This window comes from Micropterus salmoides, unplaced genomic scaffold (assembly GCF_014851395.1).
Source record: "Micropterus salmoides isolate LMB-PRFRI ecotype aquatic unplaced genomic scaffold, ASM1485139v1 Ms_hic_scaffold_7, whole genome shotgun sequence".
NCBI lineage: Eukaryota > Metazoa > Chordata > Actinopteri > Centrarchiformes > Centrarchidae > Micropterus > Micropterus salmoides.
The window spans coordinates 4,430,974-4,446,938 of NW_024044459.1; the positions used below are offsets into that span (position 1 = coordinate 4,430,974).

A 15,965-nucleotide genomic window follows, 5' to 3' on the forward strand; every position below is an offset into this window, starting at 1 on the left:
GCCAACAAATAGGAAAGAAAGAAGACACAACACTATGGAGTCTCTAAGGAGTCAATCTTCACTTTTAGCATGCTCTCAATTATTACACCCACCAAACAAACATTCAGACAAAATGGTAACTCTATTTACAGCAGCTGATTCGGAGTGGATCATTTGCAGAGTGTATCAAATCAAAGAATTAAAGTATTAAACCAACGTTTTCAATCAAGTACAAAGTACAAAGAGCTAATTTGTAGCTACACCGATCATCAACTTTAAAGTCACACTTAACTACAGTACATGTGGGTCTTATTAATTGAAATTGAAGTGACAGCAGTAGTGCAGATGGGAAAATCAATCAGAAGGAACATACAGGTACCACAGTCCTTGGTTATTTTTTACCTGGGTGTCGTCGGTAGCCTTGTGTATTGCGTATGGCTTGGAGATGCTGCTTTATGCACATACAAGTCAAGGAACCAGGAGGTTATTGAACGACCACGCGCCTCGCTGCTGTTCTGCGGCTCCGTGTCCTAATAAAACAGAAGCTTTTATAGTTCTTCGTAATCACCGTCATCTCTTTTGACAGATCCGGCTCCCCCGCCCAGAAAGTCCTCCAACTCGTCCACTTCTGTTTTCTTGGTCCGGGATTTCTTTTTCTTTTTTTCATCTACTGCTGCAGCTTCGTCTTTTTCCTTTTTCTTGTTTTTGTGTTTCTTCTTGCTCTTTTCATCCTCCTGTAAAATGGAAGGACACAATATTTTGTATTGATATTACAGTTTTTTAGGCATATTACTAATTACAGTATGTAATGTGAACAACAATGATTTTACCTCTTTGCTTTTCTTCTTCTTTTTCTTCTTGTCTTTGGAGGAGTGTTTGCTTTCTTTCTCTGAAAGAGGAGCAGATACATATAGTAGTCTTACGGTGGTGCATGATTGAAGTGGTCAGTAGCTGATAAGATTAATCTCATTTTAAATATGTTCAAATCAAGTCTTTTTAATCTAAAAATAACAATCTTTCGAAGAGGAGAAAAGGCAGATTTTTATTAACCATTTGACTAAAACATTATAAAGGAGAAATGTTACATGTCATTAAACATTCAGTGATTAAAACCACAAAATATTCAAAATATTCACATCCAGGTCTCACACTCCCAATGTCATTTTGATATGTAACTATATATGCGACTATGGTTCTATTAATTCTGGATGCCCACCAAAGACAGCATGTAATACCTGGGTAATTATAATTTCCTTGAGTGAGCGTGATGTTGTCTTGTACTTTGGGGGCATGAGGCTAAGGCAAGAACACAGACCTTTCACGGTTTTTTGGTCTAGATGACAGAATTTGTCATTTTATTTGTGGAAAAACCAAGTAATGCTACCCTATTTATAATAGGGTATCTATAATGATCACCACTGTGAGAGGTCTAGACTGGGACTGGAATAAACTGGTAAATAATAAGGCGCCATTCAGATTCCAAAAGTAGATGGTTGTATGACGTTAATAATATTCTGAGGGAATGAAAAAGGAGTAGAGCACAGTGATGCATCCGGACACGCTAGAGTTATCTACAGTTTATCTTCAAAGAAGGCAAGTGCTTGGGTGCCTTTTAGATTTAATAAATTAGTAATTAGTTTTGAAAGACATGAGTTAAGTATTTTGAGATTATTTTGTACCCCAACACTCAGAGACTAATGTTAGTGAAGTGGAAATTGTGAAAAGAATTCGGTACATATCGTATTTGATTTCAAAAGATGACAGCGTGGTAGATGGGTTGTACTACGGTTGAGGCAGAGAGGGTGGGGCACTTTTGTTTGTCATTCCCGTTAGTCCAGAACAAGGAGACCAACTTCTGGTTCTAAAAAAGATATTTAGCCAGTGGTGGGGGCCAGAAACTTAGACTTTCGCTTCAGTTTTTCTCATACAGACAAGAACATGTTTAAAAATGAACTTTTTTTTCACAAAAGCTGCGTGCTCCCACACACTTCCCTCTGCTTTTGTCCCTGTTCGGTCAGACGGTGACCTTCATCAACACCAGTTAGCTGAAAACAGCGCCAGCTTTTCTATTTGTTGAATCAAGAATCAATTTAAAATCGAGAATCAATTCTGAATCGAGAATTGTGACACCAAGACACGACAACACCGATCTGAATCCAAATCAAATGGTGCGATTCCCAAAGATTCTCACTAACTCAGAGACGCAGATATAATGTTAAGTTAGTCAGTAAAGTTAAGTTAATCAGAATAATAGCAGCAAGCTCAGTGTGAATTCTAAGTTAGAAAGACCCAGTAGATATTTCATGACTTGCCTTCCTGCTCCTCGCTGCTGTCCTTGGCTGCGGGAGCCTCTTCTTGGATGCCGAGGCCAAACAGGTCGGTAACGTCCTTGTGTTTAAAAGAGATCACAGTGGGCTTCAGAGGTTCTGGCACCTTGGCTAACTGCAGGTCATCATCAGAGAGGTCAGACAGAAGCTCATCTCTGACTGGAAATGGATCCTGGGAAGAACATGGCAACCAAAAACAAATGTTTAGATTTTTCCAAAAAAAAGACGGAGAAAAATACAGGCTTACACATGGCAGTGTGACAGAAGTGCAATTAAAATTCAAATATGTCAGTATGTCAGTATACTGTCTGATTTGTATCATGATGTGAATTTGACTGAATGACAAAAAATACCAGACTCAACTCCAACAATTCCGTTAAAAGCTCAGGCTTTCAGCGGTAAAAAGAGCTATGAACTGAGTTAACCTGCTGGGATGGTAAATCTTTTCTACTTTACCTTCACTATTTTTGGTGTGTCTGACGCTTCAGACTCAAAGTCGGGGTCATCCATGACAAACGAGAGCATTTGCTGGGCTACAGGGGCCTCATGGTCTGTATCAGAGTCATCAGCTTTGGGTGTGCTTCCCTTCTTCTTGCCTTGGTGTCGGGCCGGCTGCTCTGCTGCTGGAGTTAAAGTGAGTGAGATGGGTGCTGCGGTCTGGCCTCTGGGCTCTGGAGCTTTAGATGGGACCTTTGGTTTTGTGATGTGGATCACAGGCCTTAAACAGAGTGATATGGAAGATGTGTTTATATTTTACATTTACATTTAGTCATTTAGCTGACGCTTTTATCCAAAGCGACTTACAATTGCTATACATGTCAGAGGTCGCATGCCTCTGGAGCAACGAGGGGTTAAATGTTGCTCAGGGACACAATGGTAGATGGGTCACAGTGGGGGATAGAACCCGGGTCTCTCACACCAAAGGCACAGTCTTATCCATTGCGCCAATGTATAGTATAAAAAAAGACTCAAATTTCCTTCTTGGCAGGTCATATTTAATATCCAACAGGTAAACAGTTAAAATGTATTCTCTCTCTCGCTCTCTCCCTTTTATACAGATAGGGTTTCGGTCAGAGCTGTGAGATTGTTCCTCTCCTCAAATGTTCATTCAAGGCCGGGAGATGATCACTGTTCCGCAAAACATAGAAACTTAGACTGTGTAAATGATTATGCATCCCTTTACTCGGCGCCAGGCATTAGTGACTGTCCTAGGAGACAGAGTCTCTGGCCCAGCTGATTAAAGTTGTAGTACTTATTCTTTTTTTTTATTAATAAATTCTTAAAAGACAACGGTTTGCAGTTACTCAATTATTGTTTAATCCCTCACCAGCAATATACAATTTCCACGACAGATATGTATTAGAAAACAAAATAAGGGCAATAGTCTGGAAACACTAAAATGTTTCTTCACTTTGTTATTTTTTCCGTACTTATTCAGACCTGGAAATGATTAAAATCAGATTTCATACTTTTCCATACTGCGTAGCAAACCTGGAAAAAAAGCAAGAAAAGCTGATGCTTTGTGGTTGATGTTACACAATAATAACCCCGTGGTCGGTTAACTTACTTTGCCTTACTATAACAGACCGGCCAGGTTGCCAACATGCACATCAACCCTCAACACCACAACATGTATTTATTTTAGATTCTGCTCAATTCTGGGAGTTTAAGGCCATGTCGTTCTGAGAAAGCACTTACGTTTTCAGCTCAGGTTCACTGTCCAGGTCTTGGTCCTGTGTTATAGTGGGGCCTGCTGGTACTCCCTCCTCCTCGTCACTGGTCAGAGTGATATCTTTACTGAGGGGCAGAGTCTTCGTTGGGGAAGACTGGGCTCTGTGTCGTCAGGATCGAGCTCATCCTGGAAGCCAGACACCATGGGGTTTCCTCTGTCTTCACCATCACTGGGACAGAGAAAGAACAGAAAAACTGTCCTTTTACCGTTACTCCTTGAGAGAGGGCTACTATTGTGGGCTACCATGCAGCTCTACAGGAACAACTGGGACGGTCAAAACCAGAACCTCAGTAACATAAAATATACATATGCATAATACTTTCAAAGTGTAAAAAAGATCAAATGTAGGACATCAACAAATACTAACCTTGTCCCAAAGGATTAACAAGCTAACTGAAAAGTGCTCGTAAACATCATACCTGTCGCTGTCCACAGCCAGAGCAGGCGCAGGGACCTTGGTCTTGGAGGGCAGGCTGTCCTCCAGGAAGCTTTTATCCAGTCTCTCATCTGGCACAAAATCATCCACACTCTGAACCTTAGCAGGACACACTGATGCAGGCGGGTCCTCTGGGGAAAACATGGAGCCCAATTTATGTGAGTAACAATCAAATAAATTAACTTTATTCAAATCAACACTCTAACGTTAAAAAGCTGCCATCACAGCACTGCCTTGTGTTGCTTCCGTAATCACACAAGAACTCAGTGAAACAGTGAAATCACATGACATTCCAACACCAGCCGGTCCTTTGACCACTTTAAAAGCTCTGCATTTCTCAACGACTAAGCCTTGAATCTTGTGACTACTTACTATGCACTTACTACGTTTAAGTTATGAATAATCCAGTCTGATCTGAAAATAAAGTTTACTATTCACAATAGTGATCAGAAAACCAACAATAGCTACTGTCTAACCCCAAACTGCTTTAGAAGAAAGTCTTTCCGACTGGCTGAGTCATGCTAAATCATGTAGGAGGTAAAATGAATACCGCCATTACAGCATTGTCTCACCACAATGTATGTTCTCCAAAACAGACTTTCAGCAGTATTTCAGATCTCACGCTGTGATACATTGTTAAAATTTCAAACATCATTAACATGTGAGAACTGTCACAAGGAGATGATGAATTATAAATTAAATTACATTAATTAAAAATTCTCTCAATGAAAGACTTAAATATCTGTTAAACATAATTATTATTATTTCTTTATTAATGATATATTATAATTCTTCAGATGGAAAACCTAACATTTCTGGCTTGATCGATCTGATAAAAGTGATGAATCTTTGTAATTCTGACACAGTGGGGCTATTACATTAATGTTCTTTATAGCTTCATTCAGAAAAGAATGAACAAGAGTGCTGTCACTGCTGGAGAACCGTGAATGGTGAAATAGTAAGCACTATCCAATCAGAGGAACTCAACCAAAAATAAAAAAGAGAGCTGGGATGTGTCCAACCAAAGCTTAAAAAGTACAAAGGGTTTTGCACACCCACTAGGTCTGACCTAGTAAGATTGCCATCATCACTTTTACATAAAAGTGACTTGCTTATTCAGGAGTTAAACAGACAGACACAATTGCCATCGCATTTATGTAACAAAGTCTGAAAGAGGCTAAATAACTATATTTAAATATGATTAATTACATAAGTTAATCACAGTCAGACATCATTTATACTGTAGAGGTACCGTTGTCTTGGCTACATTTGTTTGAGCTATATATTTTTACATTTACAAAAAAATATATTTCCGGAGCCATTATGTTTATCTTTAACCCGACCCCCTAAAGAGCTCAATTAACTGTGTATTTACAACAGATACAAGCTGAGTTAAGACTAGGGCTGGGCATTAAAACAATGATAATTATCGCAATATAATTTTCCTCAATAACAATACAACAAATTGTCAATATATGTTTGACTGAAATCACAAACAAATTAGCACTTCATTTTTCTACTAAGATATTTATTTTGTTGAGGAAAAGGGACTGAAAAAATATTTACTGATCATATCAGTTGAAAAAAAGATAATTGTTTTGAATGATCTACCTCAGATTTGTGAAGTGATCCACTGTTTGACCACACAATTAACCATCTGGTTTCTTCAATTTTCACTCAGGAGCAAAAATCAGCCTATAAGCTCAAATTATTTAAGGAAATAATGCTTTGACATTTATTGTGATAACTATCTATCTCAAATGGTATGCAATGCTTTTATCGTGATAACATTTTTGGCCATATCGCCCAGCCCTAGTTAAGACCTCTGTATGGTTCTTGCCCCAGTTGCACCACTGCAATCACATGCATTTCTGTCTGTCCTGGCAGAGTATAATTCACCGCGGCCGTGAATAAGGTCAGCTGTACATATGCATTTGTTATGATTACAATATGATCAAAAACTAGAAAGTCATTAACACTGCCAAACATCAAGCAAGTGTGACAACACAAGACATGTTAACATTACTTACTAGTACAACTGTGTACACAGAAAAAAAGGCTAGCTCAGCATTTGTCTTGCAGTCTTGTATTTCACGAAAGTCTCGCAACATCTGTGAGCCTCTTGCTTGGTCACTCTCTTTGTCTCTTCTTAGCTTCCTTGGTCAATGCCCTCTTGGGTCTCTATGCCTCTGCTATTAGCTAATGCAATATCCAAAGAGGTTGCTGAGCCCCGGTAAGTTGCCGGCTCGCCAGGCTCCGGCACGACACTGGCACAGCATGATGTTGCTTCAAACTTGGACGGGAAGGTAGCCACCAAGGCTAGGTAGCCGCTGTAAGAGCACTTACAGCAACCTTACTGATGCCTGAGTGTGTTATCTAACAAGTTTGCTAACATCAACTTGAGATTTAGAGCTAGTGCCTAAACCTCTGTCTGTGAAACCTCTGGTTGATTTCAACAACTGCGCTAACACAGCCGAACGTCAAGCAAGCGCAACAACACACGACACAGCAAGCTCATAATTTATTACTTACTAGTCCAACAGCATGAAGGCAAGCTCGGCCTTCCTCCAACATCTTCTTCCGTCTCTTTGCAGCCACTGCCATGATATCTATACTGAGAATACCGAGCTAGCTTCTACCAAAGAACTTACATTGTACACTACTACTACTTTTTGCTTCTTCTCATAGCTAGCTTGCTGAGAGTTTTGTTTGTTCTTGTGATATAAATCCTGCCCAGGATTTCAATCTTACATAGCGCCATTGAAAGCTTCCACGGCCTGGAGCGCCAATGATAGTGATGTCACTCACCCTGTGATGTCACTCACCCTGTGATGTCACTTACCCATCAAAATGGGTTTGAAGTCGTTTGAGATAAAAATGCTACATAATGTTACTTTAAAAGTTTTTTTTGGTGTCTTTTGATAAGAATCAAGGGTCATTGTGCACACAACTGCAGAGGAGGTGTCATCTGGACTGGTTTAGAACCTTTTACTGCACCAGTAATCTGTAGAATGTTGAGTTATCTCACCTGGTCCAGATGCAGAAGCCTCAGGAGCAGGAGATGAACCAAACCAGCGGGACATGAAGCTGCGTTTCTGGGGGGCTGACGCCCCCGCAGCTGAGGACTGAAGGTGTTCGGGAGACTGGGCCGATGGCTTTGACTCAACAGTAGGTGAAGCTGTGACACTAACCACTGTCGAGGGAGGTGGAGGGGAAGAAGCGGACACAGACGGTGACTGTGGAAGCACCTGGGAGGGAATGGGGGCCTGAGGGGTGCTTGGGCTGGAGCTGCCTGTGGAAGCCCCACTGGGAGGGACAATGGGGGACTGGGAGCCCGAGGAGGGACTCTGACCGTTGGCTGGACCAGGTGAGCCATAGCCTTTACCGCGAGACTCCAAGTTCTCCAGGAAACTGCAGAAATGACAACAGTGATGGTTAATAAACTATGATTCAGTAAAAGTCATCATGAATCAAATGTCTTGACATCGTCCTGTGCTATAAACTAGTTAATCACTCAAAAAAAAAAAAAGAAGCATATTAGCTGCGGAAAACCACTTTTGTTTTCCAGAAGAACCAATGACAACACCTTTTCTCTGTTAGCGTCATTATTTTGTAGACTCAGCATTTACTGCCCAGACAAATGTGCATATATACTTCTAAGGACATGTAACTCTATCCACTACCACCTTTACATGTTTGAATTGTTTTGTCTTCTGACAACATATAGCCAAAATTAGCTCAGAGTCAAGAACAATAAATTATAAAAACATTATCTTCAATCTTTATTTTTACAATAAGAATAAGAGCTTAGCTGAATGAAAAGTACCCAACGGCAAGACATTTTAGAAATCAGCGTAAAATTCAACAGCTGAATAATTGCTGGACAGTTATAGTCTATAGTGCGTACTGTGTTTCCAGTCTCAGCACTACAGAGCCCCTGAGAGGACAATGTGCAAAAACCTGTTTTCAAGTTTTGGATGCTCACCAGTGTCACGTGCACACATCTGGTGTGCACCAAAAACTTATGGAATAAAAAATTGTGTCCCTCTAGGGGATCTTTACAACCATACACTGGCAGAGAGAATATAGTAGACAGTACATCTCATAGTTTTGATCCTCAGTCTCCTGCTGGACAGAAAGCTCCTCCAAGGTGGCATCCATGTCCAGCTGGTTGGTCTCCAGCTGCCTCAAGAGTGTCTCTCTCTGCACACACATACACACACAACCTTGACATGAATGATACGTCACATAGCCTAAACAATACAGCAATCCTATTTTCTCCACATAAGTTAAAATCCTGTTAACCAGTAAAGGATTGAAAGACTAAATTAAAATAAAATAACACTAATGATGACAAATGAGGGGTAAAAACTGACCTGCAGCTGCAGGAAGGGGATGTTGAAAAACCTGTGTAGATATTTCAAGCCAAACCCATTCTTCATTGAGGACTCAGCATAGTGGATGTAAGATGATCCCATTGGTCTATGAAACACAAATATTACTAGTTATCTTTCATGACAATTTCCAACAGTATGCAGTATATTTCTATGTCCCTAGTAATCCGTATTCTATCAAGGTTAAGATTGTAAACCTGTTAAAGCTGCATAAATGCATTTTTAGACCACTTGGGGGCAGCAGAACAAGCTTTGAAAACAACATCTTACATATCATTATTTAATTTAATAATTGTATTGTTACACATCCAGGAGATACTGAGCAACATTACCATTCATTAGAAGACGTTTTTGTGTCTACAGACAGAAAATCCCCTGTGTGAATGCATAAGTTCACAAGCGTATAATATGAATGTGTAGCTTTAATGTATTTTTATGGCGTGTGTGACAACTGTGTCTTGTTTCCAAAGCTGCATACACTGAACAAGTAGCTCAACTCACTTTCAACATCACTTCAAAAATCTAATTTATTAAACGCACTCTAAACTGTTTAAAAAATTCTTCTAAATTAACTTCATAAATCAACGAAATTAAAAATCCTTTCGTGCCATTAAAGTGTTCAAACAGTGGTGGAAAGACCTTATCTCAACCATCCCTGAAAACTCACCACATTACCTGCACACAAATAGTGAAAGGTGGGCTCTACATGACCAGTCTCTATAATAAGAAACATATGCAACACTACAGTTAATATAAACAAATTCACCTTAAACTTAGCTTGAATATCAAAATATATGCTTATAATATTTGCTTCACATAAAAAGAAAAATGAAACTTCTTTTAACGTCCGCAGCAAGATGTGTGAAACAGACTTGGGAGCAAATAAAAAATAAATATAAAAAAAAACACATTTCAAAGCGGTAACATTGTGGGATCTTCTACGAATGCTGATGCCATTTTCCAGGAGAACTGATTGGTCAGTAGGTGGTGTTTTTATAGTGTTGATCCATTATCTTGAACATAAACTGCTCCGGAGTAGGTTAGCTGTTCATCATACATTACCATGGCAATGATGTAGTAGAAGTGAACCACCACCATAGGACTGAAAACCCATGGCTTCATAGTACAGGCCTCTGGGGGTTTACCAGCTGGTATCTAACTTTGTCTGTCTGCTGTTTGGTGCATTTTTAAATCTTTTTACTAGTAAAAAGGTTGACGACAGCGGAGTTAGTGGGCAACTGGCTAAGAGAGACTAAAAAGCTTTGTAAATTGGTTGGGAACTACTGTGACCATTTTTTACATTACATTGTGATTGAATGAAATAAAATATTTGTTTGTGATCTAAAACACAAATGATTGATTTGTTGTACTGTGTATGAAAGAGTATTGAGTGGATAAGGACAAAAACATGAAGATGATCAAGCCATTAAGTTGACAGAATAAATGAAGTTGAGGAAACCTCATCAAGGATCACATAGACCGTGAGCTGCTTTTTCTTGAGTTAGGGCTGGATGCATGTATTTCCTCTTCTTCACTATCAGAGAGGTTTCTCTGAGTCTGACTCAATTAGTTCTCATTTTTGTTGTTCCTCCAAAACATTTTCTTCAATCGTGTTATTCTTCCACTCTCACTTCCACCACCCCTGACTGTGCACACTTCATGACATGGTGTAATGCAGTCTTGTCATTTGCTGACGCAGCCTATAGGAGGGCGCTGTAGAATCATCATGTACTGAAATGTGTAGCCTTTATGAGACTTCTACATGATCACTTTCAAAATCACAATCCACCTTTAAATCAAATTCCACAGCTATTCTAGGTCTGTGGAATGACCTTTAAATACAATAATTTCCACATTAACCATCGCAGTGAGAGGTTTTGTTTCCTAACATTTGCTCTTTACCTGTTAAGTCCAGCAATCAGGTCTCTTATATCATCAGGGAGGATGACACGATGCTCGCCCATGTCCCTGTGGTTTCCCAACACACACACAGGCACATGGGTGGGTACTTTGGGCAGTTCCCTCAGGATGTAGCTAAAAGTCCTGCAATTGACAAAATCATACGCATCATTACGAGACTGATCTGTGGTTGGATGAAGTAAACTTAAGGAAGCTTAGACTAATAAAAATGAAGGTTCAGTTCAATGGCATTTAAAGCATTCTGCATATTAGTTGGCATGACACTTCTTGTTGCTTATAATTTATGTAAGAGGATCAAGGCAGTGTTTCAGATTCATTGATTTATTTGTGGTGGCCCGCCACAATATCAACACTGACCGCCACATATTTGTTTTCTTTTTTACTATTTAAAATGGCTAAAATCTTATTTGTTTGTAAAGTGGTGCACAGCACATTGATTTGGTCAGCACCTCCTCGTCCCGCTCTCAAATGGACCAGTCTGAACAGCCCCTCCTCTCCGTCCACACTAATGAGCTGGGAAGTGGAGGTTAGCACGTTGCAAATAGCTGCTCGTCAATATCGACTGCTCGTGCAAATGGATAATGTTAATGTTAATTCTATAACTCTGACGCGGAATGTCTGCTCCCTAAATCCAGGTAAATATTGAAAAATATTTTCAAAGACTCAAAAGGACTCATGCTGAGGAGGCATCAACCTGTGTTGCTATGGCTGCTGAAGCAGCAAGAGCGGGCTAGGAAGCGAAAGCTGTAGCTAATGAAGAGAAAGATGTAGGAGGGGAGGGAGACAGCAGTCAACATGCTGCAGTGGCAGAGCCGGCATGGGCAAAAGCAACACATGAGATTGAAGCAGGGCATTAGTATATAAAAAATAAACAGTACCAATGTACAGGTTACTGCAATTCTGAGTTATTACAAAAAACAAAACAATGTTTCAGGAAGGTATATCAGCAAAGGTATTGCACAATATTTAGTTGGGCCTATTTACTGTATGTGCTGAACTAGAAAAATGTTTCAAAATGTATTAGTGCATTATTTCCCTTGTGGCAAGACATGTTAGTATTAAAAGATAAATTCCCACAGACACGATGGCCTAAAATAGGAATTTTAAAATGTCTTTGAAGGTTTTTGCCTTTGAAGCTGAACAAAATCCACCAGTGGAAACTCTCAGCTTCACAGCCACATGCAGACTGACTGAAACCTAATCTGTCCATGCATATTGTAGCATCAGAGTTCAATGATGAGACAGTGTTAGGACAACAGTTGGCTCTTACCACTGCTTGGTAATGTCAAACATCATGATGACTCCATTACAGTTCTTGTACACATCCAGGAACTCTGCATCCAGGGCCACCTCATCTGACTACAACACGCAAATATATTCATATTAGAAATATATATATTAATCACAACATAGGACACAATACTTATATTTTGACAACTTAGATTTTCAATCATTTACACTCTGTAAGATATCTGGCCAATTCCATCACTGCCAATAAGTCAGATTGTGGATAATCACCTCTTGGGGCTCATTCTCCAGTTTCAAATTGTCTCCACGCCTTTTGCCTTTGCCTGAAAGAAAAAGAAAAGAAGAAAAGTGTTACAAGTTAAAAAAGGAAAAAACTCAATCTACAGTTCAGTTTGCTGCTTTACGTTAGTTTATGATAAGTAAAGCAAGCAGAGCAGGACAGCCGCTTTTCTTATGGAAAAGCCTCATTTTAACCCACTATCTTTTAAAGAGCCATTAAGTCATGGCTCACACGGTGCAGGTGCTCAGACACTAGCTACACACAGCAGAAAACTCAGCCAAACTCTGAAATGTAGCCACGCAGCAAACCTTGAGAATATTGACATTCAGATAAGAGTAGAACAAGGCTGGGCAAACCCACGGCACAGAAGCGAGTTCAACTTCTACACACTATAGTGGTGCTCACCTACACCTTCAGGAAGAGGATATTTTTGGCCTGAGATGAGTGTGAGAGAGGTGCAAAAGAGACAACATCAACAATGAGGACAGAAAAACAAGCAACCATGCGTCTATTTGATGTCATGAAATACTATAGCAGCTTGACTGCAGTACATAGAAAAAGGTAACTTCTTATAGCGAGGTTAGTTACAGTAAAAAGTCTGGTTCTTTAACTGGCATGTATGTCAACACTCACCTTTGTCTACCACATCCCACACCTCTACCTTGACCACGTCATCAGTAGCTGAAACAGAAAGAGTGTTTTCATTATTCATGTTGTTGGGCCCCAGAGAAGAGTAACTCAAATGTACAGGCTGGGACTCTAATATGGATCCAGTACTAAAACACTAGAAGAAGCAGCAGTGGAAAAAGGTTTGCTTGGTATGGAACGACACAAACACAGGACACCTACTCTAAAAATTGGTTAGCTGAAGCTAAATCTAAATTAACAGTCTCTTTTTTTTACCTTGATATGGAGCCACTGAAATAAATCACCACGGCACAAACAACAGATGTCAAATATTCACCAAAATAGAAACATAACCAAAGCAGTGGTGATTAGATAAAATAAGCTGTAATGTTCCATGGCTAGACTTACTTTTGTAATTCCAATGGATACTTGTGGCTTGGATCTCCTGGGTGGGCAGGTACTCCTCCACAAACTTCTTGCCTTGTAGTCGATGCCATAAAGTGCTCTTTCCAGTGTTTCTATCACCCCGGATTACTATTTTCACTTGAGTGGGAAAGAGATTGTAAATTAAGTTGGTGAAAAAACTGTATTACTGAATGGGACATATTTGACTACAGAAGCCTATTCACCTGATTGGCTGCATTACTTACTATTATACTGCACCCCCTTGGCGAAGCGTCGTTGCAAACTTTGGTTCATCGACTGCAGGCCAGCTGGGATGTTCTTGTCCCTGAGCTGCCCTGGCTCAGATCCCACCAGCTTCTTAAGTGCTGAAAACATCTTGACAAAGCTTCACAAGCTTGCACACGAACACACGGCAGTACCCTGACAATTTGTCAAACAACACGTGAAGGAAATGTGTAACAGCGTCTCCTGATGACAGTGGAAGTTAAGGGCCCATGCTTCGAAGCAAATATGATGCCAAATGACTAAATACTGACTCTGAATTTAGCAGTGGTTCTCTTAAATCTGACCAGATTTTCTTGCTCGCCAGTCAGAGGTGGAGGTAACTACCATGTTGTTTTGAGAATCATCTGTGAAACAAACAAAGGGATACCAAAGTTATGGTTTGTAATTGTCTACTGTTCTCTTTCAAGGTGATAAAAATGCAGGCCAAATGGTGCCACGGTTTCCTAACGCACAAAAAGACGGTAGCCAGAAATGCTACATGTTTGCAAAACCTGAAAACAATGTGAAAGAAGATTCAAACATTTTATCATCAGTTATATTTGTCCATATTATTGTATTACAGCTAAAACAATGAGTCGATTAGTCTATCGACAAAAAAAAAAATTAACCAGCAACAATTGTGAAAATGAGTTAATTGTTCAAGTAATGAATAGCTATCTTCAAAACAATGCATTGGGAGATGTCACCTGTGGCTCTGGGAAATGGTGATCGACATTTTATATTTTTCTTGCCCACAGAACAAACAAGGACATATCCTGTAATTTCTGGCTATAAGAAATATCATCACAATTTGGTAAACGGGTGCAAATGTTTTTATTGTACAGGGACCCAGGGAATTTTTTTAGATGCTTCCCTCCGTGACTCGAAAGCAATTCCAATACATAAAAGGCACAAACTGGGGCTAGATTTGAAAATGTGGTCAAATGACACTTTTTGCAGTAGGTGCATTGAAAACTAATTAGTAGCCAATTCATAGATTTATAGGGGAAATGTTGATACATGAAAGAAGGTCTTACAGCAATGTATCAGACCATGTCTCTGTATATGTTAATGGCAGCTGTCCCAGTGTCCCAGGAGGTATTACATTATTCAATTTCAAGATCAGCTTCTGAATCTGCCCCCTGTTTGAGAGACTAGCTCAAAATTAAAGGCGAACTGTGTAATAGTGTAATAATAAACACAGTGAATCAAATTTTGAGGGGGTTGAAATGTTTCCTTTAATGTTTTCCACCTAGCATTAACGTTAACTGCCCAGGCTGTTAGCTTGGTTCAGAGAGGGGTGTACAGCATTTTTGATAAAATTACACTTAAAAATGTTAACACATAATATTGTAAAGGGTATGTCAAAGTCGACACAGGCTTCAAACAGTGATGACACAGCCCGGTGTGTTACCAACCCTGGCTAAAAGGTAACGTTATCCTTTAACTCTGGTTTAGCTAGTTCACGGTTAGCTATCCAGCCGACATTAGCTTAACGTTAGCTTTCCCCCTCTACGCTCAGTGACATTAAACGTCAGCTAGACTGGATGTTCGCTCCCGGATGGTGTCAGCTACAAATACTCACGGTTATTTAATAAAATAAGGAACTGCAGTCCCGGCATCTTTTTCTCAAAACATCTGTCAGACTTCCATCCCAACAGAGATAAAGAAGTGACATTCCTTTGCAAAGAAAGCAGCTACATCGACCCAGCGGCAAGCGTCACACAAAAGTATACAACTTCCGTTAAAAATTTCAAAATAAGCTTTTGTTATAAAAAATAAAACATTAAAATAAATCATTAAAAATGCATTGTCTATTTCCAGTTTACATCATGTGATTTCATTACTTCATGGAACATTATTCCCTTTCTACTATACGTGGGTATACTTGAGAACAGACGCTGCTTGACATCTCTGACATATTAAAGGGTCAGTTCACCCAAATTACAAAATCACAAGGTCACAAGAAAATTTAAATGTTATCATCTATAATTCCATAACTGGACAAACTCCATCTGCTGATGATGATCATGTGATATGATCAAAAGCTCCAGAACAGCTACTAAATGAACACTGTGAGATTATTTTCTCTACATTTGAGTCAACAGTAATGTGTTTTCCAGGAAACACAAAAATTCAGGATATTGAGATTTTGAAAGGACTATCTACTCTGTTAAAAGTACTTCTTGTGAAAACAGGAGTGACTGCAAAAATCTCAGAGTGAGGTATCTGAAAATCTTGATACCAAATAATATCAAATCCATCTGCCATGCTAGATAGTGCATATAAATAATACATATTTTTTGTCATTTGGATTCTACCATAGTCTAATGTTGATCAATGAGTAGACCTT

General features: G+C 39.5%; 1 protein-coding gene across 1 annotated transcript; it reads right to left on the reverse strand.

Annotated features, from left to right (window-relative positions):
• Positions 1 to 269: 269 nt before the first annotated feature.
• LOC119891737 (rab-like protein 6) lies at positions 270 to 15,350 on the reverse strand. Its single transcript, XM_038703566.1, is given in 18 exon segments — positions 270 to 713; positions 810 to 868; positions 2,292 to 2,478; positions 2,763 to 3,024; positions 4,005 to 4,122; positions 4,125 to 4,207; positions 4,458 to 4,605; positions 7,503 to 7,885; positions 8,574 to 8,677; positions 8,851 to 8,956; positions 10,771 to 10,911; positions 12,059 to 12,147; positions 12,307 to 12,359; positions 12,722 to 12,751; positions 12,950 to 12,997; positions 13,352 to 13,486; positions 13,594 to 13,977; positions 15,198 to 15,350. Coding segments are annotated over 17 exon segments (2,262 nt in total). The 5' UTR covers positions 13,724 to 13,977; positions 15,198 to 15,350; the 3' UTR covers positions 270 to 527.
• Between the last annotated feature and the right edge of the window lie 615 nt (positions 15,351 to 15,965).